This window comes from Hemiscyllium ocellatum, chromosome 43 (assembly GCF_020745735.1).
Source record: "Hemiscyllium ocellatum isolate sHemOce1 chromosome 43, sHemOce1.pat.X.cur, whole genome shotgun sequence".
Lineage (NCBI taxonomy): Eukaryota > Metazoa > Chordata > Chondrichthyes > Orectolobiformes > Hemiscylliidae > Hemiscyllium > Hemiscyllium ocellatum.
Window position 1 is genome coordinate 7,833,958 of NC_083443.1, and position 24,374 is coordinate 7,858,331.

The window sequence follows — 24,374 nt, forward strand, 5'->3', positions numbered from 1 at the left end:
CAAACACACGTAACTATAAAATTACAACTCCAACAGATTACAGTTAAGTATAATAACATAGCAAGGAAGACAACCCCGCTCCCAGAGGCAAAAGTAAAGTAGAATAAAGTATCCATTTCTCCCCACGGAGTGTGGGAGAGGCAAGCCAACATAAATTGTCTCTTACGATTTATTTAACCGAGTCTAAAAGTTTCTTGGCCTCTTCCGATGATCTAAAATTATACTCGGATCCTTCGTGGGTAAAGCATAACGTCGCTGGGTAGCGTAAGGTGTGTTGAATATCTAAGTCCCTTAAACATTTCTTCACCTCATCAAACGCCTTCCTCCTTCGTGCCAAAGCCGGGGAGAAGTCCTGAAATAACATAATCTTGGATCCTTCATGAATCATGGCTTTAGGATCCTTTCCAAGCTTTCTGGAGGCATCCAGGAGTATCTGCCTCTCCCTATAACTCTGCAGCCGGAACAGGACCGGGCGTGGGCGCTGGTTTGGGCCAGATCCGCGTACTGCGACCCGGTAGGCCCACTCCACCCTTACCCGGTCAGTTTCAGCCCCCAGGTTTAAAAGCTGGGGCAGCCATCGCTCCAGAAATACTACTAACTGTCCTTTCCCTCCTTGTTCTTGAAGGCCCAGCAACCGAATATTCTTTCTCCGATTTCTGTTGTCAATATCATCCATGTAGATTTCAAAGGCCCTGACTCTCTGCTCCAGAGCTCGCACCTGTTCTGCAGCTGTTTGTGCTGCAGCCTCGGAGGTCGTGGCCTTTAGTTCCGCCCCCTCCACTCGGCCCTGTAATTCTCCGATAGAGTGATTCTGTTTCTGCAGCTTTTCTTCGAATGCATTCCATCTCTGTCAGGATTCTGCGATGAAATTGACGAGTGTCGATTCCAGCCTGGCAATCATCTCTTCAAGGCCTGTTTTTACATCAGCTGCAGCCGGAGGAGAGGAGGGTGGGGGAGGGGTCTTTGTTTTCTGAGAGCTGCGGGGTCCCTTTGATTTACTCATTATCCACTCAGTATTAGACTATTTAAATATAATATTCAGCAGCTAATTAAGATTAAAGAAATTTTTTGGGTGGTTTGGCAAGTGTGGTGGGGGCAGGAAACCCACTTTTTCCAGGTTTTGGGAAGGGCTCTGTAGACTCAGACTTGCTGAGTCGCCGCCATCTTGGATCTCCCGCCAGAAGGGCTTATGCTCGAAATGTCGAATTCTCTATTCCTGAGATGCTGCCTGGCCTGCTGTGCTTTGACCAGCAACACATTTGCAGCTGTGATCTCCAGCATCTGCAGACCTCATTTTTTACACTCAGTGCCTATACCAACCTGTGCCCTCCCATTATTCCCCAAAGCTCCTCGTAGCCACTCTCTCACCTTAGTGCCAACCATGCTCTGATGCAGTCTACACTTTGCACTAGCACTCTCCATTGCCAACTCAACCAATGGGCTGTTGCCCACTCTTTATGCCAACTCATCCAGTGTCCACAGTAGGCAGATCTCAAGAACCATGCTAAGATGAAATAAAATAAGGCATCTATTACAGACTTCACTATATTAAGAATGATCCGACTGATAACCGTCCATTCAATACATTTAAATCCCCCATTAAGACAAACATTTGTATTAATTGCACACCTTTTTCGGATGTCTCAATTCAAAACGTAAACTAGCAGTTCCCCCAGATGCATACACCCCTTCCCCACTGACACCAAGCCTAAAGATAGACTGTGAAAGATGTCAATTGGTAACAATATTGAAACAAAAATCCTTAGATTCAAACAGCTGTTGAGTACAACAGGTACTTTAGTCATGTCCAACCCTAACCTTTTCAGCAAACCACCAACCAGAGTGATGCCACTGTAGTCTGACGTATTGATCTTTACCTTGCAGAGGCTTAACATCAACTCTGAGAGTTCCTCCTTGTTTCCCCCAGACCATGACCCCCACATCTGAACCACAAACTATTGTTGCCAGGACTGTCAGCGAGCTCATTACCTCTGGTGAGGGGTGAGTTCCCCCCCACCCCCCCACGCCGCGCTCCAAGCGGTCACTGTCTCCAACCCTGTAGTCCCCCAACCCCGGATAGCCCCTTCTACCTCCTTCCCAAATTCCCTAAATCAGACTGCCTCCGTAGGCATGTCATATCATCTTGCTTCTGCCCCACTGCATTCATTTCCTCCTACCATCCTGTCAGGTCTGTACATGAGCGTGACCCTGACCTTCCTGTAGCCGGTTATTTTGACACAGCATCTTGGTCACATTCTCACTTATCTGTCCTCAGCATCTTGTGATGCTCCAGGGAATCAACAACATCTCCTCTTCAGATTACACACTTTATAGGCTTCTGGACTTAATCTGAAGGTGTTGAACTCAATGTTGTGAACCCACTCTCATTCCTTCCCTTCCTTTTTATCTTTACTGGATGTATCCTCTGTCATCATATCCTCCCAACCACTCGCGACCCCCACCCCCCAACTCCATTGTGAGTGTCTGATCCTTCCTGTCTGCCAGCTAGACACACCATCTCACATTCTGATGACTTAACCTGCACTATCACCATTCTTTCTCCTCTACAGTCCACAAGCCTCTCCCCAATCCCCATAATTGCATACATGTTGTCCCCTCCACACTTCACATCAGCTGTGGAAGGATCCTTTGGGGCCTTGGATGGAGGTGAGGGAGGAGGTGTGGGTGCAGGCTTTACACCTTGTGTGGCGCCAAGGGAAGGTGCCGGAAGTGGAGGGTGGGTTGGTGGGGGGGCATGGACCTAATGAGGGAGTCATGGAGGGAATGGTCTCTGCGGAATGCAGGTTGGGTAGGGAGGGAACTATACCTCTGGTGGGGTCTGATTGTAGCTGATGGAAATGGTGGAGGATGGTAGGTTGTGTCTGGAGATTGGTGGGATGGAAGATGAGGTTCTGTCCTTGTTGTGGTTAGAGGGATGGGGTTCAAGGACGGAGGTGTGGGAAATGGAGGAGATGTGCTGTAGGGCATTGTTGACTACGTGGGAAGGGAAATCATGATCCTTAAAATAGGAGGCCAGCTGAGATGTTCTGGAGTGGAATTGCTCCTCCTGGGAGCAGATGCATTGGAGGCGGAGGAGTTGGGAGTAAGAGATAGCATTTTTACAGGAGGGGTCATGGGAGAAGGTACAGTCCAGGTAGCTGAGGGAGTCTGTGGTATTGAAGTAGATGTCTGTGTTGAGTCAGTCGCCAGAGATGGAGAGGTCCAGGGAGGGGAGGGAGGTGTCTGAGATGGGCGAGGTGAACTTGAGGTCAGGGTGGAAGATGTTGAAGTTGGTGAACTGTTCAACCTCCTCGTGGGAGCACAAGGTGGTGCCAATATAGTCTTTGATGTGGCGGAGGCAAAGGTCGGAAATGTTCCCAGTATAATGGTGTGGAAGATGGACTGCTCCATGTTTCTGACAAAGAGACAGGCATAGCTGGGGCCCATGCGGGTACCCATGGCTACCCCTTTGGTCTGGAGGAAGTGGGAGGATTCGAAGGAGAAATTGAGGGTGAGGACCAGTTTAGCCAATCAAATGTGTGTGTCAGTGGTGGGGTACTGGTTGGGTCACCAGGAGAGGAAGAAACAGAAGGCTTGGAGACCTCTGCCATAGTGGATGGACATGTAATGAAAACTGGATGGCCATGGTGAAGATGAGGCATTAGGGGCCGGGGAAACAAAAGTCATGGAGGAGGTGGAGGGCTTGGGTCATGTCCCAATTGTATGTGGGGGTTTCTGGACTAAGGGGGACAGGATAATGTCAAGGTATGAAGAGATGGGGTAGGCAGGGACTATGGGTCGACCGGGACAGTTGGGCTTGTGAATTTTGGGTACAAGGTGCGGGGTTCATGGACAATGAGGTTGGAGGCTGCAGATGGGAGATCCCCTGAGGTTGAGCTGGTGGATGGTTTGGTGATGGGCGATGAGGTCGTGGTGGAGGGGGCAGAAGGAGAAAATGTCTGAGAGTTGGCACCTGGTTCCAGTGGTGTAGATGTCAGTGTGCCAAACTACCACTGTTTCCCCTCCCCTGCTTGTTTAATGAATATAATTGTGTAACTGCATCAGAAGCAGTTCAGAGATGAGTTAATTAATTACTATCTGGAATGATTGGGTTGGTGAGGAAAGGTTGGACAAGCTAGGCTCGAACAGATAAATTCATAGAATCCCAATGTCTTGGACGCAGGCCATTTGGTCCATTGCGTCCACACTGACCCTCTGAAGACCATTCCACCCAGATCCACTCCCCATCTTCTCCTTGTAACCCTGCATTTCCTAAGGCTAACCCACCTTGCCTGCGTATCCATGGAGATTATTGGCAATTTAGCATGACCACTCCACCTAACCAGCACATCTTTGGACTGCGAGCACCTAGAGAGACAGGGAGAGTGTGTAAACTCCACACAGCCAGTGGCCTGAGGCTGGAATCGAACCCAGGTCCCTGGCACTGTGAGGCAGCAGTGCTAACCCCTGAGCCAGTATTTTGAACTGTCATGAGTCTCTCTTAAAGTTCTTCTTCAAAAGGTATTGAAAGCAGGGTCTTTGAATATGTTTCTGGCAGATGGGAAGGTTCTCAATGAGGGATTGTGGGGTAATTGGATCAGCCACGATATTACTGAACAGCAGAACAGGCTCGAGGGGCTGAGTGGCCGACACTCACTATTTTGTCATGTTTTTGTAAAGTTTCCCAGAAACAGTTTAGATCAGGTTTTTCCAATGTTAGAACCCAATAGAATGTTAGACACAGCAGAGCAGAGACCCTGTTCTTTAAAAGTTTAGTCCTTGTAGTTGAAATTAAAAAAAACAATTTGTGCACAGGAAGAATTTACTGGCAGAATATCAGCTATGAATGTAAATCTTCAGTGTTGATGTTTATGTGGGTGTTGAAATAAATTAATTTGATATTTTAAACCTAAAATGCAATCTATATTTGGTCTACTGTGTTGAAACGTTGGAGGTCCAGGCGAAGTCTGGTAGGTCAGAACAGTTCTCTCTCTCAGATTTGTAATTCACCTCCTGGGCACATTAACCAAAATGTGACGCAGCACTCGAGGGAGAAATAGATTGGGCCAAAGGTTGGCTGAATTGTGACACAGCTATAAGTGAGACTCAGCTACGTGATGGGTCAGGCCTGAAGCCATCATCTTCCACCTTGCAACACTTCAACTCCAGGGCATCAATGTGGACTTCATCAGTTTCCTCATTTCCTCTCCCCCCTACCTTACCCCAGTTCCAACCTTCCAGCTCAGCACTGTCCCCATGACCTGCCCTACCTGTCAATCTCCCTTCCCACCTATCCACTCCACTCTCTCCTCTGACCTATCACCTAAAGCGGTTGATGTGGTGTATATGGATTTCAGTAAAGCATTTGATAAGGTTCCCCATGGTAGGCCATTGCATAAAATACCAAGGCATGGGATTGAGGATGATTTAACGGTTTGGATTCGAAATTGGTTAGTTGAAAGGGTGATGGTTGGTTGGAAATGTTCATCCTGGAGTTACTCGGGGTGTACGGATCTGCATTGGGGCCATGGCTCTTTGTCATTTTTATAATTGACCTGGATGAGGGCATAAAAAGATGGGTCAGTAAATTTGTGGATGAGATTAAGGTTGGTGGATTTGTGGACAGTGCAGAAGGATGTTGCAGGTTACAGAAGGATATAGTTAAGCTGCAGAGCTGGGCTGAGAGGTGGCAAATGGAGTTTAATGCGGAATATGTGAGGTGATTCACTTTGGAAGGAGCAACAGGAATCCCGAGTACCAAGTTAATGGTAAGATTCTTGCTAGTGTGAATGAGCAGAGAGATCTTAGTGCATATATCCCTGAAAGTTGCCACCTAGGTTGTTAAGAAGGCATACGATGTGTTAGCTTTTATTGGTAGAGGGATTGAATTTTGCAGCTGTACAAAACTCTGGTGCAGCCGCACTTGAAATATTGCATACAGTTCTGGTCGCTACATTATAGGAATGACATGGAAGCATTGGAAAGGGTTCAGAGGAGATTTACTGGGATGTTGCCTGGTATGGAGGGAAGGTCTTATGAGGAAGGGCTGTGGGACTTGAGGCAGTTTTTGTTAGAGAGAAGAAAGTTAAGAGGTGACTTAATCGAAGCATGTAAGATGATCAGAGGATTAGATAGGGTGGACAGTGAGAGCCCTTTTTCCTTGAATGCTAATGGTTAGCATGAGGGGACATAGCTTTAAATTGAGGGGTGATAGATATAGGACAGATGTCATTGGTAAGTTCTTTAGTCAGGGAGTAGTAAGGGCGTGGAATGTCCTGCCTGCAACAGTAGTAGACTCGCCAACTTCAAGGGCCTTTTAAATGGCCAGTGGATAAATATATGGATGATAACGGAATAGTGTAGGTTAGATGAGCTTCGGATCAGTTTCATAGGTCAATGCAACATCGAGGGCCGAAGGGCCTGTACTGTGCTGTTTTGTTCAATGCCATGCCCGAAATGTCGATCCTCCTGCTTCTCGGATGCTGCCTGACCTGCTGTACTTTACCAGCACCATACGTTTTGATTCAACAAGTGTTGCCAAGCCCCACAGGTTCATCTTGACTGAGGCAGTAAGTAGACTGCGTCCAGGCTGTAGGGAGACAAGTGGAAACCAACTTACTCCTTCTCTTGCCTTTGTGGGCACATCTGATGAGGCCACCATTTGTTGCCCATCATTAATTGCCCTTGAACCAATATTTTGCTCGGGCCTTTGTGAGGGCATCTTAAGAGTCAACCACATTGCTATGGGTCTTAAGTTACATTGAGGCCAGACCAGGTATGGTAGATTTCCTTCTATAAAGGATGTTAGTGAATCAGATAGGCTTTTAAACAATTGATAGTTCTATGGCCAACTCTGATCAGATTAGCTTTATTTTTCAGATTTATTAATTAAATTAAAGTGGTGGGATTTGAATCCATGTCTGCAGTGCATTAGCCTGGGCCCCTAGATTACTAGGCCAATGACACTACCACATGCCACCATCACTTCCTAGCCTGTAAGATATGGAACCATTGGGCATCAAGTAGGCACAAGATGAAGTTTGGCTTGCATAGCTAATCATGCCTAACCACCCAGCACTTTGATAGATCCCTGTTGTCAGTGCCAATGAGAGTAATGTCTGGGGAGTCGGAGAAATTGGTATCTGAGCCCACTAAACTGTCATCTACTGAGAATAGTTATGGGGGGAGGCGTGATCCTTGGAGCTGTTCCTTGCAGAGAGCCATGGAAATGCACTTTCATGGAATTTGGGATGTTTTGGGAGAGGACAGGGATGGGTTTGTTCACCACAATCCTTTTGTAATATCAACTGGCCTCTACTATGTCCCAGTGTTAAAAGGGACAGCATGTGGGTGACTCCTGACTCTGTACTCTGCTTTTTTGGACTGAACCAAAACCAAACAGGAATGCCAAGCCGCAATCTGTTGCAATTGGCAACTCTGTATTGCCTTTGTTTCACTTCCCCCTCATGTCCATAAGCTTTTATCTTTGCCTCTTTGTCCTAAAAAGGCATTAATTCCCTCCTGCAGTTTGATCCCATGCTGTGTTGAGAGCAGGCCAAGTGTTATTTATTTGTATTAAATTAACATCGTGGGTTTTGGCTTTTTTACAGAACCCCTGTCTGTCTTTCGAGGAGTTGTGGCCTCCTTATTGGCAGAGATTGTCCAAACTTAGTCATCTGACTAATTCTCTTGAAGGGAGAATGCTTTCGCAACAAGTATGGCTCTCCAAGAAATGCAGTGGAATCCAGCTGAAGTGGCTAATTTCCATTTGTGAGCCTATCGAAGTGATTGGCACAGTTGGGATTGTGCCAACCTGTCATCATTCACACTTCCCCTGGTAGTCAATGGAATGTTGAAGAGCTGGTAGTTTGACCAAAAAAAAACTTGTTTTTATTGCTCCAATTGCCAACTCAATTGAAATCAGCTAACTCAGGAAGAAACTTAGAACTTTCTTTGTTTAACTCTGATACTAAAGCAGCTGGGCTCCGGTAGGGGATGGTTATTGCTCTGTTTGTTTCTCTAACTGGTTATGTCTACTCTTTGCAGTGAAAGGTCAGACAGTTGTGCCTCGTTCCAAAAGCGCAGGAGACACTATTGACTTGGAGATGACTGAGCGGAGATCAGCGACTCTGCCTCTACCCACTCGGTCATCATCATTGAAGCCCCTCTCTGAAAGGTAGTCTGACATTTCCCTTCTTTCCTCCTATAACTTTCTGTAGTTTGATTGGGTAGCACTCTCTTGAGGTAGAAGGTTGAGAGTTCAAACTCCATTCCAATAGAACTCAATCTGACACTCTGCTGTGGTACTGAGGGAGCACTGCATTGTCGGAGTTGTCATCTTTCAACTGAGATAATTAACCTGCCATCTTCTTTGATCCTTCAAGCCTGTGGTGATACTCGATGAGGAGCTGGGGAGTTCCTCCTGATATCCTGGTCATTATTTATCCCTCAACCAATGTCTGTAAGGTACATTGTTGCTGTTTGTAAGATCTTGTTATGCTCAAACTGCTTGGCTCATCTTCCAACGTTCCAACTCTTCAACATTACTTCATTGGCTGCAAGATACTTTGGAATGTCCTGATATTATGAAAGGTGCTACATAAATGCAAGGTTTCTCTTTTTAAAAGAAAATATCTTGGGGGTCCAAAGTCATTCTGGACTACTGTAATTGTGCCTATTTATTCATACTTTTCAAACAACGATTTTTTATATTGAGTAGGATGTGGCATTTTTAAAGTAAATTTTAATAAATCGGGCAGAAACACCGACTTGAATTTATATAGTCTTTAACATAGTCAGATATCCCAATGGAGCTAAGCTGAATGGTCTGTTCTCATGGCTGTAAATTCTGTGCAATGCTTAACACTAATTTTAACAACAGTCTCCACCGTGGATTTCTGTTGGTTTCCCCATGAGGTAAGCAAGCTTGTTGATCAATGTTTACATGCACTTGCTGTAGTCCACACAAATGTTTATGCAGCTTGAAATAGTTGGGTTTTCCCTCGACAGTCCGTCTGTTCTGCAGCTACAGATCTCTCAAAAATCTGGCCACTGTTATTGATGCAAAGAAATGGTTTTCACATAAGCCCATGGGATTCGCAAAGGACTGCATGTTCCAGGCCAGAACCCGAAGAGCATGCTTATTTAAGACAGAGGAATGTGTGTCAGAATGAAGGTCTAAGTCCAAGGAAGTTTTTCATGTGAGTTTTGAGAGCATTTGTAGCTCAGGTCGAGGTTCTGGACAGAGACCTGCTTGCTGAGCTGGAAGGTTCATTCTCATGTAGCTCAGGTCGAGGTTCTGGACAGAGGCCTGCTTGCTGAGCTGGAAGGTTCATTCTCATGTAGCTCAGGTCGAGGTTCTGGACGGAGGTCTGCTTGCTGAGCTGGGAGGTTCACTTTCGGGCTCAGCGAGCAAACCTACATCCAGAACCTTGACCTGAGCTACGCAAGGACGAACCTTCCAGCTCAGCGAGCATGCCTACGCCCAGAGATTCATTTAGATGCTGAAGAGTTCATGGTTGAATTTTCTTTTATTCATTTTATTCATTTTTCAGGAACGACTGGGGACCTCTAGACAAAAAAGTAGACACAAGGAGGTATCGTGCTGAACCAAGGAGCATTTTTGATTATGAACCTGGAAAGTCTTCTGTGCTCGCTCATGAGAAAACGGTACTGTAGCAAGCATGGCTGAAGATTGCCTCTAAAACTTGAATTTTGTTTTTAATATCTAACGCCTATCTCTCTCTGTCTAACCAGATTGCCAAATTTAAACTCTCTTAATCATGCGCATGCCTACAGGACAAAAATAAACCAGACTGATTTGTCAATTTTAATGATGGGGTGGGCGGAAGCACATATTTCAGCCAATCATAAGTTTTTTTTAAAAACCCAAAAACCAAATATAACAGAAGCTGGAAATCCAAATGAAGGGCAAGAAAGACTGAAAATCCTCAGCAGGTCAGGCAGTATCTGTGGGGACATGTTTCAAACAATGGCTTCTTTAAACAAGATTTGAAGATGCCGGTGTTAGACTGGGGTGTACAAAGTTAAAAATCACACAACACCAGGTAATAGACCAACAGGTTTAATTGGAAGCACACTAGCTTTCGGAGCGACAATCACCTGATGAAGGAGCGTCGCTCCGAAAGCTAGTGTGCTTCCAATTAAACCTATTGGACTATAACCTGGTGTTTAGTGATTTTTAACTTCTTTAAACAAGTTTAAATTGGCTTAAAATGCCACCAATGAATAGCTGTTCCGTGATTGCTGGCAGCTGGTCAAATGTCTGAAAATGTCTCTGTTTTTGGCCATTTTTTGTTTCACTTCATTCGTTACAATTTCCCGTTTCTATCATCACTCAAACAAAGGTCAGATTCTGAAAGGAATTCCCATACATCTGAGCAAGCAAAGTAACCTATACCTCCCCAGATCCTAAATAACCCAGAATGTTTCCTTCAACTCCTTTCTGACAGCAGAAGTTGTTCAGTTGCTTCTGGGACTAGGCAGCAGCTTTGGCACTGGGCAGCCTGTGCAGGGGAGGGATGCTGAATGATTTATGAGTGCCCACTGGCAAAACATTCCCCATCACACTTGGCAACACTACCCATCATCCACCACCTAGTCACTTTACCCAGAAAGTAAACAACTGAAAGCCACGTCAAACAGAAAGAGATCCATGGTTGGCACTGAGACCAAGCAGGGTGTGGAATAAGTGGGTCTTTTTCAGCTGTCAGGATTTCAGAAATGGTGCCAGTCAGTACTGGGATGTCAGCTCGTCACAATTTGGACAAAACGATTTGGATGAAAGGGCTGTGAAGGTATGATAGATAAATTTACTGATAACACAAAGATAGGTAGGAAAGTGAGTTATAAGGAGGATATGGGAAATGTTACAAAGAACAACAGGTTTCAGTGAGTGAGCAAAAATCTAGCAAATGGAGTGTAATTTGGAAAACATGTGAAATTGTCCATTTTCTTTTTGGCAGAAAGAACAAAAAAGTAGATTTCTAAATGGAGGGAGTCTGAAGAGCTTTAGGATACTGAGAGATCTGGATGTCTGAGTGCGTGAAACGCAGAGGTTAGCATGCAGATACAGCAAATAATCAGGAAAGCTAACTGAATATTATGGTTAATTGTGAGAGGAATTGAGTGCAAGAGTTATGCCTCAGTTATGCAGGGTATTGGTAAGAGTGCACCTGGAGTACTGTGTACAGTCTTGGTGACCGTACTTACAGGAATATGTTCATGTGTTTAGAAATACGTTCAGAAAAGGTTTGCTAGACCAATACCTGGAATGAGTGGATTTCCTTATGCTGAAAGGCTAGGCCTGTATCCTTTTGGAGTTTTGAAGAGACACTGCAAGGTACTTGAGCAAATTGATATTAAGAAGGACAAATTAATGAACTTAGTGGCAGGCTTAAAGTGGACAAATCTCCAGGTCCGGATGAATTGATTAGATTCTCTACAGTGTGGAAACAGGCCCTTCGGCCCAACCGGTCCACACCGACCCTCTGAAGAGTAACCCACCCAGACCCATTTCCCTCTGACTAACGCACCTAACACTATAGGCAATTTAGCATAGTCAATTCACCTGACCTGCACATCTTTGGACTGTGGGAGGAAACCGGAGCACCCGGAGGAAACCCACGCAGACAACGGGGTGAATGTGCAAACTCCACACAGTCAGTTGCCGGAGGCTGGAATTGAACCTGTGACCCTGGTGCTGTGAAGCAGCAGTGCCAACCACTGTGCGGCCCTATTCTGTCTCAGACTGCAAGGGAGGAGATTGCAGGGCACTGACCCATACTTTTAGTTCCTCTGTGGACGGGTTGGGGGGGGGGGGGGGGGGGGGAAGGTGCCAAAGGACTAGGGAAAACCACTCATGTAGTTCCATTATTTTAAGAAGGGCTGTAGAGATAAGTCAGTGACTACAGACCAGTGTGTCTCACATCAGTGTTCGGGAAACTACTGAAGGACATAATAAAAGAGAGCATCTATCCCTATTTGATCAGGGATTGTCAACATGACTTTGTAAGAGGGAGTCGATACCGTACAGCCCAGATGGCCTCCTCCTTCAAGGACCGCAGATTCCCCCCAGACGTGATCGACGATGCCCTCCACCGCATCTCCTCCACTTCCCGCTCCTCCGCCCTTGAGCCCCGCCTCGCCAACCGCCACCAGGACAGAACCCCACTAGTTCTCACCTACCACCCCACCAACCTCCATATACAGCGTATCATCCGCCGTCATTTCCGCCAACTCCAAACTGACCCCACCACCAGGGATGTATTTCCCTCCCCTCCCCTATCAGCGTTCCGCAAAGACCACTCCCTTTGTGACTCCCTCGTCAGGTCCACACCCCCCACCAAACCAACCTCCACTCCCGGCACCTTTCCCTGCAACCGCAGGAAATGCAAAATTTGTGCCCACACCTCTTCCCTTACCTCTCTCCAAGGCCCCAAGGGATCCTTCCATATCCGCCACAAATTCACCTGCACTTCCACACACATCATCTATTGCATCCGCTGCACCCGATGTGGCCTCCTCTATATTGGGGAGACGGGCCGCCTACTTGCGGAACGCTTCAGGGAAGACCTCTGGGACGCCCGGACTAACCAACCCAACCACCCCGTGGCTCAACACTTTAACTCTCCCTCCCACTCCACCAAGGACATGCAGGTCCTTGGACTCCTCCATCGCCAGAACATAACAACATGACGGTTGGAGGAAGAGCGCCTCATCTTCCGCCTGGGAACCCTCCAAACACAAGGGATGAACTCAGATTTCTCCAGTTTCCTCATTTCCCCTCCCCCCACCTTGTCTCAGTCGAATCCCTCGAACTCAGCACCGCCCTCCTAACCTGCAATTTTCTTCCTGACCTCTCCGCCCCCACCCCACTCAGGCCTATCACCCTCACCTTGACCTCCTTCCACCCACCACATCTCCATCACCCCTCCCCCAAGTCCCTCCTCCCTACCTTTTATCTTAGCCTGCTGGACACACTTTCCTCATTCCTGATGAAGGGCTTTTGCCCAAAACGTCGAATTTCCTGTTCCTTGGATGCTGCCTGACCTGCTGCGCTTTAACCAGCAACACATTTTCAGCTTTGTAAGAGGGAGGCCAAGCCTAACAAATTTGATGGAAGTTTTTGATGAGGTGACCAGGTGTGTAGATGAGGCTAGTGCAGATGATGTAATTTATATGGATTTCAGCAAAGCCTTTGACAACGTCCCACATAGGATTCTTATCAAGAAGGCAAATGTGCATCAGATGCAGGGTAACTTGATAATGTCAATTCAGAATTGATTCCTTTGTAGGAATTAGAGGGTGATGACAGAAGGCTGCTTTAGTGACTGGAAGCAGGGTCCAGTGGCATACAACCGGGATCTGTGCTGGGTTCCCTGTTATTTATATGAATGACATAGATGGTGACTGTGTGGGGTTTGGCTTGGTAAGTTTGTGGAGGACACAATGTTTGATCAAGTGGTTAACGGTGAGATTGAATGCCTTGGGCTACAAGATATCAATGGAATGGTCTGTTTGGCAGGTATGGCAGATGGAGTTTAACCCTGATGACTGTGAGGTGATGCACTTTGGAGGGGGTAGTTTGACAAGGAAGAATTCAGTGAATAGCATAACACTAGGAAGTTCTCTGGAATGAGAAATATTGGAGTGTTTGTCCATAGATCTCCAAAGACGGAAGGGCATGTTAGTAGGGTTCCGGAAAAGGCATATTGGACACTTGCCTTTATCGTTCGGGACAGAGATTACAAAAGCGGGGAAGTCATTTTGAAGTTATGTAGAATGTTGTTGAGATCACAGCTAGAGTATTGTGTGCAGTTCTGGTTACCCCATTAGTGATTACACTGGATAGGAGCAGAGGAGATTCACCAGGATGCTGCCTGGGATAGAAATTGATGTTATGAGGTCAGGTTGGATTGGCTTGGGTTGTTTCATTGGAGCAGAGAAGACTGAGGGGTGATCTGATTGAGGTGTACGAGATTGAGAGACATACAGTGGGCAAGGAACAACTATTGCCCTTAGTTGAAGGGTTAGTCATGAGGAGAGATGGCTTTAAAGTGGGGGCAGGAGTTTTAGTGGGATGTGAGGAAAACTGCCTGGAATGCGCTGCCTTGGATGGTGGTAGAGGTGGGTTGCCTCATATCCTTTAAAAAGGTCTTGGCTCATCATAATATTGAAAGTTATGGGCCAAGTGCTGGTAAATGGGATTAAGTTGAAGGTCAGGTGTTTCTTGCTTGTCAATGCAGACTAGATGGGCAAAGGTCCTCTTATACACTGTATGACTCAATGATTCTAGTCATCATTTAAAAGTAAAGGATCATCTATTTGTAAGGGAAGAAAAAAATTAAGGATTGAGAGTCTTTGGAATTCCTTTCCTCAAAAGGAAGTGAATATAGAGCATTGAAATATTTTTAAGGCAGAGGTAGATAGATGCTTAATTGGCAATGGGATGAAAGATTATAGGAGATGTGCAGGAATGTAGGATTGAGGTTAACGAGGTTAACATCAAGTCAGCCATGATCTACTGGAGCAGGCTCAAAGAGCAGACTCTTTTTCCTTGTTAGTCTGTTGTGGTAGAAATCGTTTATCTCTAAGGGGATTGAAAGGTGGTTTCATCAGATGGAGCTCCCACTGTTGAATCTCTGAATATCCTGAATAACTGGGATCTTGAGCCTCCCAGTGCCTGAAACTGGGCATTAGTAGCCTGAAAGGTGGGAGCATCTCGCCTCAATCTACTCCACTATGAAATAAAACTCCTTCTAGTGAGTGATAACTTCCGAAACCAACTTGCATATTGGTTGCTGCTTCTGAATATTGATTTTTATTTTCATCCCCTTGAGAACTGAGATGATTATATCTATAACAGATTTTATTTTTTAAACTCAAATCTGTGTTGACCGTCAAATGAAAATTCTCCAGTCACAGAAAATAGCTCTGACCATAACGTCATCAGATGTAATCACTGACTAACTTTAATTGTGCCTTGCAATTCAATTTAATAATTGCACCATTAATTTTCTAAGACAAACCCTTATTTGAAGTATATTTCAAAACTCAAATCCAAATTGTCTGTATTTGGCTGATGTATAAATTTGGGAATTATAAATTAATTTTGGAATTAATTTGGATATTTAGCACTGGCTTGTGAATAAGCAGTGTCCAGAAAGATTAGTCGGTGTTTGTAAAGAGATGAAATTGCAGCAGAGAGAGATCTGGGAACGGATACCTTTGGAATGACATGCCCAGAGTTTTGAGACTTAAACATTCGGGCAGGAGACAGTCTGACTCTTGCATCACCTTTTTCCTGCCTGTGGACCTTTGCACTGGAAGTGAACTGTGAGGATGTTTGTCTGTGAGAGCTTTTATTGCTATTCTGGTCACAATGGCTCAATGCTTAGTGCCTGATTTGCATGCAGCACGTGCACAAGGCAGATTTTTTGATCTGCGTTTATTTATTGCCGTGGATGGGAGCACAGCATTCAGTCACAGAGTGTGTGAGGGTGTGAACATCATTTCAACATGACGGCCAAACATGACTTCACCCTCACAAAGATAGACTGTACACATTGGGGTACAGTCTCACAGACACACCCTCACTGGGATACAGTCCACGCACACACACAGATTCCCTCCCTCCGTCACTGGGGAATCGACGGACGGGCACACACACACACACACACACACACACACACACACACACACACACACACCACCTCCTTCCCTCAGTCACTGGGGGACGGACGGACACACACACACACACACACACACACACACACACACACACACACACACACACCATTCCCTCCATCACTGGGGAATGGATGGACACAGACACACCCTCCCAAGGGAACGGTCACACACCTCCCCCCCTCTCTCCCTTGGGTATGCCCACACATGCACATCTCTAGTAGTGCAATTCTGTTTTATTTGAATGGAAATGGTTGGAGCAACAACGCTGGGCCTCTGCCATGCTACTCTTGCATGTTCCTGCATGCGTTTATCTTGTCATTGATTGAGATCAATCCTTTTTGGTATTGAAACCTGAAGTGTAAGTGCATGATGCTAGAAACACACAAATTTCATTTCAATGACCTTTTTGCACCAGAAGACAGAAGAAAAGATTGAGAAAGACCCTACGCAGGCTTTGACCCAGAATAGAACCATTGGCTACACAACTGATCAGGTTCAGAGTGAAAATCTGTCAAATCGTCACGAAGAGGAGACAGGGCGAGATGTAAGTCAAGGTTGTGTCTGTGTTATCTTTTGATGCAGAATTAGCCTTTACATTTCGATCCAGACGATTCCAACAGAAACCCGCATTGGAGGGTTTGTTGGTTTATTTTACTCCATTATCATGTAACTCATGAGAAGTAATACTTGGATTGGTTCTTGCTGGTAATTGGTAAGTAAGGCCATCCAGGGAGATTGGATTAACTCCATCTTTCTAGGATGAGATTCTAGGATGACATTGGTAAGTAGGGCCATTTAAAGTATCCTTAAGCTGAAGTGCATTGTATTTTGCTGAAGTCTTGAGAGATGAACTGAAATGTCTTGATGCACTCCCGTTGCTCCCCTCATCCTGCTCATGGTTTGTTTGCTTCAGAAGACGTTGAAAGAGGATGCTTTAAGGTGCCATGTCTACAACAGACTGTAGGTTCAAGAATCCAGGGGCCGGCTCTGACAGACACTTGGACTACAGTGGAACCTTGTAACATTGTTCTTCTGTGTGAAGTTCCTAGACCTGTATTAACACCAATAAAACAACAGGAATCCCTTGTTTTTCTGAAGTGACTTTCATGCAATTGAACATTCCAGGGTGTTTGTCTGAAGTGATGACCGAATCAAAAAGACAGGTTTTGTCAGCAGACAGAGAGGAGAGAGATGGAAGAGTTGAACGTTGGTGTTAAAGGTCATTTCAGTGTCAGGCCTATGTGAGTGAGCAGTTAATGAAGCCTTTGGTATCCTCGACTTTATTAAGAAGGGGATAGACCACGAGCAGGGAGGTTACCCTGAATGTGTATAAGCCACTAGTTGGGTCTCAGCTGGAGAATGTGTCCAGTCTAGTCTAGGCAGAGTGAATTGAGCAGTAAGTGTTCCCACTCATGGCAGATTTGGAAACAAGAGGAAACCAATTTTAATATACGTAGTAAAAGTAGAAAAAGTGATGCTAGGAAATTTTCTTTTTCGGGCAGAGTAGTTCAGGTCTGGAGTGTACTGCCTATGTGGTGGAGGCAAGTTCACTCACAATATTAAGATAAGAACTTAACATGCCAGGGTTATAGTAGGCTGTTGACCAAATGGGATTAGTGTGGTTTGGTGTTTATTGGTTGGCATCGGCATGATGGGTTGGGCTAGGTACGTGGGGCCTGTTTCCATGTTCTCTGACTCAAATAGACCGATGGTGTTTGAGCCTCAGATCAATGAGAGCATAAGTCAGTCTTTCTTCAGTGGTGGGAGTGAGACTACATTATCTCCATCTTTCTAGGATGAGGTAAAGCAACATACATCTCTCAATCCAATCTGAGGAAGACATCAATAAGAAAGTGCTCTTGCAGTCAGTCCGGTTAAACCGAGAGATAATAAAGTCACCGTCTCACTCCCATGGGCACTGTTGCATTTTATATCCTGAGGTTGGTGTAGAGTGCTTAGAAGTTCCAAGATTTTGGGATGGGGAAGCGTGCACTGTTAAAATACTTAGGCCTCAAAAGCAGTACAATATCTTTTCGATGGAAAGCTCCAAGATGTAATAAGAATTCAGTAGAGTTTGGAAAGACTTCGATGGACTGCAAGGATGGTGGATGTAGAGAAGATGAATGACTTCAAATGGACACTGGAGGGAAATCAACCTGCAAAGCTTCCAGATATTGTGTCAGGGGAGTTGGGCTATCTTGACTTGCTGTACAGAGGGCCTAACAGCTGGAACTAAAATAAATTGTATTTGTTTGAAATTTGGCATTTTTGCATTAATCCTGATGAGTTCAAGGCAAAGTTTTGATAACATAATGAATTCTGTGCTATTGAATGATAAATTCTAACGTTTTCTGTTGATTGTAAGGACAGAATTAATCTTGAAAAGTAACAAAACTTCCATTAGGCAATTAGCCTTACTTCACCAGAACCAATCATACTCTGGACCAAAACTGCCAATTCCCTAGTGGCAGTCTGTCTAGTCTCCTATTCAACATTAATTTCATAGTCACTGTGTCAGCATTAGGGGCTTCCAAGTCTTTGTACACGGGCCACTTTTAGAATCAGAGTCAAGCATCATCTGCTGATCTTCTGCCATGCACCTCCTTTGTGCCAACACCAGCCTCTTACGGCAGACACACTACTCCCTTCCCCACCCTGGTGTATTTGAATGACACATAAGGGCGGCACGGTGGCTCAATGGTTAGCACTGCTGCCTCACAGTACCAGAATCCCGGGTTCGATTCCAGCCTCGGGCAGCTATCTGCGTGGCGTTTGCACATTCTCCCCGTGTCTGCGTGGGTTTCCTCTGGGTGCTCCGATTTCCTCCCACTGTCTGAAGATGTGTAGATCAGGTGAATTGGCCACGCTAAATTGCTTGTAGCATTAGTCAGAGGGAAGTGGGTCTGGGTGGGTTACTCTTCGGAGGGTCGGTGTGGACTTGTTGGGCCGAAGGGCCTGTTTCCACACTGTAGGGAATCTTAAAAAAAATAAAATAAGGACTGGTTGTTTGCAGAACTGAAATTGGACATTGATTCTTCATTGCCACTAGTCAGCGAATTCTGCCCCAAGCAACTGCACTTTTTTATTTGGAGATATTTAATTTCAAGGGGGACTGTTGGACATTCAGATCCTGAGTGTGAAGTAATGTTATGTCACCTGTCCCATGCAGTACCTGGTTTGTCAGTCTGACACTACCTCAACTAATTGAAATTCCAGGCCCTGTCCTTACATTGTTGGAAGCACAGTTGTGAATAGCATTTTCTGCAGTGTTATGGAAAGTGACTGACTACTTTGAGACAGAGCAGATTGCTTGACTTGAACCATCACAAACTCATTCCTGGGTCACGTTGAGTGGATATGACCAGATTGAGTGTATGAATTATTTGCTGTGACAGAGCTCTGTCTTGAAATTGGAGCTGACAACTCAAAATTGGTGGTCTTCCCTGGGGCATGACCTTTGCTGTGAACCCTACAACGTGCTGCATTTCCCAGCAGTTGGCTCCTCCAGAGGGCAATGAGGGGCCATTTGCCTAAATGGCTGAAAATAAACTTATTGTCTCATCATTTGGAGGTGACCTTGAGTTGAATATTCTCTTAGCAGCCAAAATGGGAAAGTTGCTCAGAAGACCTGCTTGTCACCTGACTGGACTGAACCACTTTAAGAATGGAAGTGGGACAGTGTGCAATGGTGGGCCACATCTCAGCGGTGGGCCACATTTCCTTTGCTGAGTGAGAGTTTTCGCATTTGACCGAAGCAGAGCGAAAGATGCTTTATCCTGAATGTGTTCCCATGTGACGGGCTGCACCATGTGAAATGATGGGTGTTTGCATGTGGTGTTTATGTAATAGGCAACAGAATGTCCTGGTGTCTGGAACACATGTTACATAAGGGCTTTGTCTTGACGGTGCGAGACCAGAGGTTGCATTATTCTGAACTGTATTTCTTTGTGTTGAATCAAATGTGTATGAGACCACTGTGGTAGGGCTGAGACTTATCTATCTCTGTTGCCTGCTGCTCTTGACTGCAAGAGTTAGTTGGTGAATGCTGCAGTCTTAATTGACAATAAAACCTAATTCTAATTCTCAGTGTTAGATATGCAGGAGTCATCCAGAACGCTACCAGAGTTGATTGAGAGCAATCGATGTTTGTTGGAGTTTGAGTTTAAGCATTGGGTTCTTGAGGGCATTATTTCCTTCGCCAACTCCATTTTGATTTAATGCATCACTTGATTCTCCAACTATTTAGATTTATTTTGTTACTTATATACTGTCCCTGGTAGTGTTTGTGATTTGGTAATTTTAGTGGTGGAATGTTAAAATAAAACTGGAGCTGTGTTCTTTGCACTGCATTGTTACATGTTCATTCGATATTTCATTTCAATTGGTGCTTGTGTCTGTTTTTTTTTTAGAGAGTTGGGTTCTTCCCCAGTGTGGGGTTAGCTCCTTTGCAGAGAAAGGGTTGAGAAGGGAAATGTGGAAACTGATGTTTGTGATAAACTATAGAATTACAATAAAACCCTTGTATATTCTCTGAAAGGCTTTTGCTATTTCATTGAACATCTGAACACAGTGTGTCAAACATCAATGTAGACTAAAACGTTCACCAGTAATAGGTTTTGTTTGGGCTGGGAATGAAAGTTCTTGAAGGGATGCCTGAGAGAGCTATGGTTTGAGTCCATTAATGTGTGATGTGACACAGATTGCATTGTCCCTGACCAACAACTAACTACTGTCTGGGCAGTTTCCCACATTATTCCTGCCCTTTTTTGTGTGGAAGATGTCGACTGATAACGTGGTTACTTAGGCAGGGTTAGTCTGTGGGTATCCCACTACGGAACCCTATGACTTGGACAATAGCTATTGACACATTGGCTGTTTGAGGTGGGTATAACTGTGGAACGCAGAGCTTTTCAAAGCAGTCTGCGTACTGACCAACAGGAGTCAATTGGAAGTAGGGTCTGTGTCTCTCCTTTGACCTGTGCAATTCCGATCAGGTCCAGCTCAATGAGTACAAAAGTTGAGACTGAACAATTAGTGTAAATCGCTCTAATACTGCGTGGCCCCTCAGCTCACTAGAGTTACTCTGCAGTCGCTCTCTCAAGAATTGCCTTTTTCTGTACTTAATATGTCTGATATCTAACTCTCTTTCAAAGCTTCTCATATTCTAGAGTGACTGTACCTATTCATTCACTGCTTTTGGCTTTGTGCATTAATCTTTGATCTCTCTGCTTATGTTGCTGGGATGTATGGTATCACCTGTGAACTATTCACTTGGCTCCACTGAGCATAATCACTTATGTACACATTAATGATTATATTAAAGACTGCAGTCCCTTCTCTTCAAGACATTATCTATTTAATGTCTCGTATGTTTAAACTAAGTGCTGAGTGACTGCTAATTCGTGTGAGGGATATCAATGGCGGTGAGTGGAATAGGTTTCATTTCAAACATCCATGTTAGCATCAAACCGGGCAGGGACAGCTCAGGGTTAGATACTGAGTCTCTGTGCACTGTCTCCATCAGGACAGGCATAGCACAAGGTTAGATGCTCAGTAAAGCTCCTTCAACAGGTCCTGTGAGTGTTTCATAGGGACAGGTATAGCACGGGGTCGGGTCTCCTCAGTTTAAGTAAAGCTGTCTTGACACTGTCCCAAGACAGGGACAATGCAGCTTCCCTATTAAACTGAAATTAAATTAAGTTAAAGCTGCCTCAACATATTTCCCCATCAAATTCTCTGAGGACAGGAACAATTTCAGTACTTTGTAAGTAACTAAGGAGCTGCACGTATCAGTTTTGAATTCGGAGCCTTGTACTTGGTTCAGGTGGTCTGTCCATACATCGCCCAGCTCCTCAGTCCATGGCGTATTTCACACTGTTCTGTAGACTGCACTCAATCTTCTTCTTTCTCTCCACTCTCAATGCTGTTACCTCTTCAGAAGCGGGGCGTAAGTCCGGAAGAAATAGATTTAACGAATGAACCTTGGTATAGATTCTTTTCGGAGCTGGAGTTTGGCAAGCCGGTAAGTCACCAGCTGAGTTCCCGATCAGTCAAGTGCTCTTTGTCTTTGCAGTTGTTTGCAGGAACATTAACTTTCAGGAATAGTCTCATTGGAGATGAAGTTCTTCTCCAGGAGTCTCCAGTCCCTAATGAGTCATGCTATCTGTTGAACATAAAAAAGCAGCGATTGTCCCATTGGAATTCAGCCACTGGCTATGTTTAATGCTTATTTCTATCAAGATGATAGGGGCTGACTAGCGTGGCCTCCGTACTCCAAGGTTAAAGATTTAAGCACCATACTGGAGTTAGCTCATGAAGAGGCAGTGTGACAGAAAAGCAGGCCCTTTGGTCCGTCCTGTCCTTGGCAGTCTTCATGCACTGCAGTCCCATTTTCCAGCACTTGGCCTTTTACATGCTATGGAGCTTCAAGTGATCATCTATATCTGGATATTAGTTGAATGTGGAATTGGGCTCTGACCCAATGTTTTCTGTCAATAAATTGTCCCCTGCCATTGCTCAGAGCCCACATTCTGAGGCATCACTTTGTGCGCTATTTTTCACTGCCCAATACCTTGAAATCCAAATGCCACTGAGTTCCAGTTCCAGTGGGAGAGCGCGGTCACAGGTCACTGGATTAATTTCACCACAGACCATGAATTAGTAAATCTGCTTAGTGTGGTGTTTGTGCTGAGCCACCCAGTCTGTCTAACTACAGCAGGAACCCAACGCAGCACACTCACGTTCCTCGCCGTCTCTATGGCACGCTAGCTCATCTCTCGTCTATCTTAAGCCCCTCAGCATCCTTGTTGTATTCCTTTCCTCCCTTCCTTGTATTAGCTCCCTACTGCACCTCTGGTGTTACTTCTCCACGTGCTGACTTGCCAGTGCACCCACAGCATGCTCATTTTCCCTCTCCCAGTCCCTGCACTCCCCACTCTCTCTCTCCCCCCTGCCCTGTGCTCTTCTCTCCCACTCACTTTGTCTCTCCATTACCCGATGTTCTCTTTTCCTCAACCCTTCCACCATGCTTTCTTTTATCCCTGCTGTTCTCGTTTCATTCGTTTTCTCTCTCTCTCTCTCTCTCTTCCCCCTCTCTCTCTCTCTCTCGTTTGTTTTCTCTCTCTCTCTCGTTTGTGTTTTTTCTCTCTCTCTCTCTCGTTTGTGTTTGCTCTCTCTCTCGTTCGTTCTCGCTCTGCAGCTTTCTCATTCTCTCGCGCTCGTGTTCTCATGTCCTGTCTCTTTCCCTTGCCCCCCTTTCTCACCCCCCCTCTTTCCCTTGCCCCCCCCTTTCCCTTGCCCCCCCCTTTCCCTCGACCCCCTCTCTTTCCCTCGCCCCCTCGCCGCCTCCTCTCGCCCACCACTTTCTCTTTCTCTCCACCCCTCTCTTTCTCTCGCCCCCCCCTTACCTCACCTCCTCTCTCTCTCTCTCTCTCGCCCCCCCTTTCTCTTTCCCTCGCCCCCCATCTCTTTTCATCACCCCCCCTTTCCCTTGCCTTCTTTACCCTTCCCACCCACTCCCCCCTCTACTGCTGTCTCACTCCCTTTCTCTCTCTCAATCCTGCTCTCCATCCCGACACCCTAGCCTTGCTCTTTCTCTTTTCCTCTCTCGGAAGCCCCCTCCTTGCTCACCCCCACTCTCTGCTCCTCCCCATCTCTCTCTCTCTCTCTCTCTCGCTCCCCCTATCTGGGTCCCACCCTCTCCCTCTGTGTTCTCGGTGTCGCGGCGTCATTCCTTGTTACTAACAGTGGGGGAGCTGCCTGCTTCACCTTTGGCCTTGTTGTGAACTGTGCGCCCTGCACTGACACTGTGGGAAACAGCAGGCCTGGAGTTGGTACTGGGTTTGAGCTCTTGCTGGTGAAGAACAGTGTGCCATACTGCTGGGCAATGGTGCCAACAGAGTCTCCCTGCAGCTTTAGCTCAGGACAAATGACCCAGGATCTGGCTGATGGATTAAAGCCCTTTCACGCAAGGCAGGAAGTGTTTGTGTGTGGGGAGGGTGTGGTTACCGTGGGCTGGGGTGGGTCAAACTGTCACGGCCAGGGTCATAGAAGGTGTGAGACACGCCCAACCGACCCCCTTGTGGGTCTCAGCTCTAGTCTTTTGATGTTATTAGGGAATAACAGTACAATAAATTCCTTGGCTGGGTTCAAACAGCATCTTGCCTGAGGTGACTGGGATACCATGTGAATAATGGTCTCATTCCTGTCGTCCTTCAAGCTTTTCTCAATGGCAGCTATTGATCAATATGGTAGATGCTATTTTCACTCAAACCAATCAGCTTTCACTCTATTGTGAAAAATAAAAAGTCATACATTCCCTTTGGGCATGGTTCTGGGTCAACCCGCTGTGTGTGATGGTTGCAAAGACAACTATTGTAAAATATCAGCTGAAAGCTTGATTCCTCTCTGTCTCTCCAGCGGGTTCTCCTGCTGGCTTCTCTCTCTAACTGGTAGGAAATAACGCTCCCTTCTTAGTGTTTCTTTCTGTCTGTTCTGAGTTGACTCTGAGCAAAGTGGGAATGAGGGGATCAGAAACGCAGTCCAGCCCCACCTTCATTTCTCATTGCGGCCTAGCTAACCACTGGAGCCTCACTTTGCGCTTGCAAATGCACATTGCCCATTGATGGTCTCTGTGCACTGCGTTTTAAAAATTAATTCTCCCA

At 45.7% G+C, this 24,374-nt stretch overlaps 1 protein-coding gene across 30 annotated transcripts in view; it reads left to right on the plus strand.

The window, feature by feature from the left end:
• LOC132834995 (sorbin and SH3 domain-containing protein 1) overlaps positions 1-24,374 on the plus strand; it is a 434,648-nt gene that overhangs the window by 332,682 nt on the left and 77,592 nt on the right. For 21 of the 30 annotated variants that reach the window (XM_060854191.1, XM_060854189.1, XM_060854190.1 and 18 more), the window contains 4 exons: positions 8,047-8,176; positions 9,555-9,669; positions 16,127-16,255; positions 21,650-21,733. In XM_060854191.1, coding sequence (XP_060710174.1) covers positions 8,047-8,176; positions 9,555-9,669; positions 16,127-16,255; positions 21,650-21,733 — 458 coding nt within the window. The remainder of the gene's footprint in view (positions 1-8,046; positions 8,177-9,554; positions 9,670-16,126; positions 16,256-21,649; positions 21,734-24,374) is intronic. The other 9 variants (XM_060854206.1, XM_060854210.1, XM_060854211.1 and 6 more) reach the window with 4 other exon arrangements.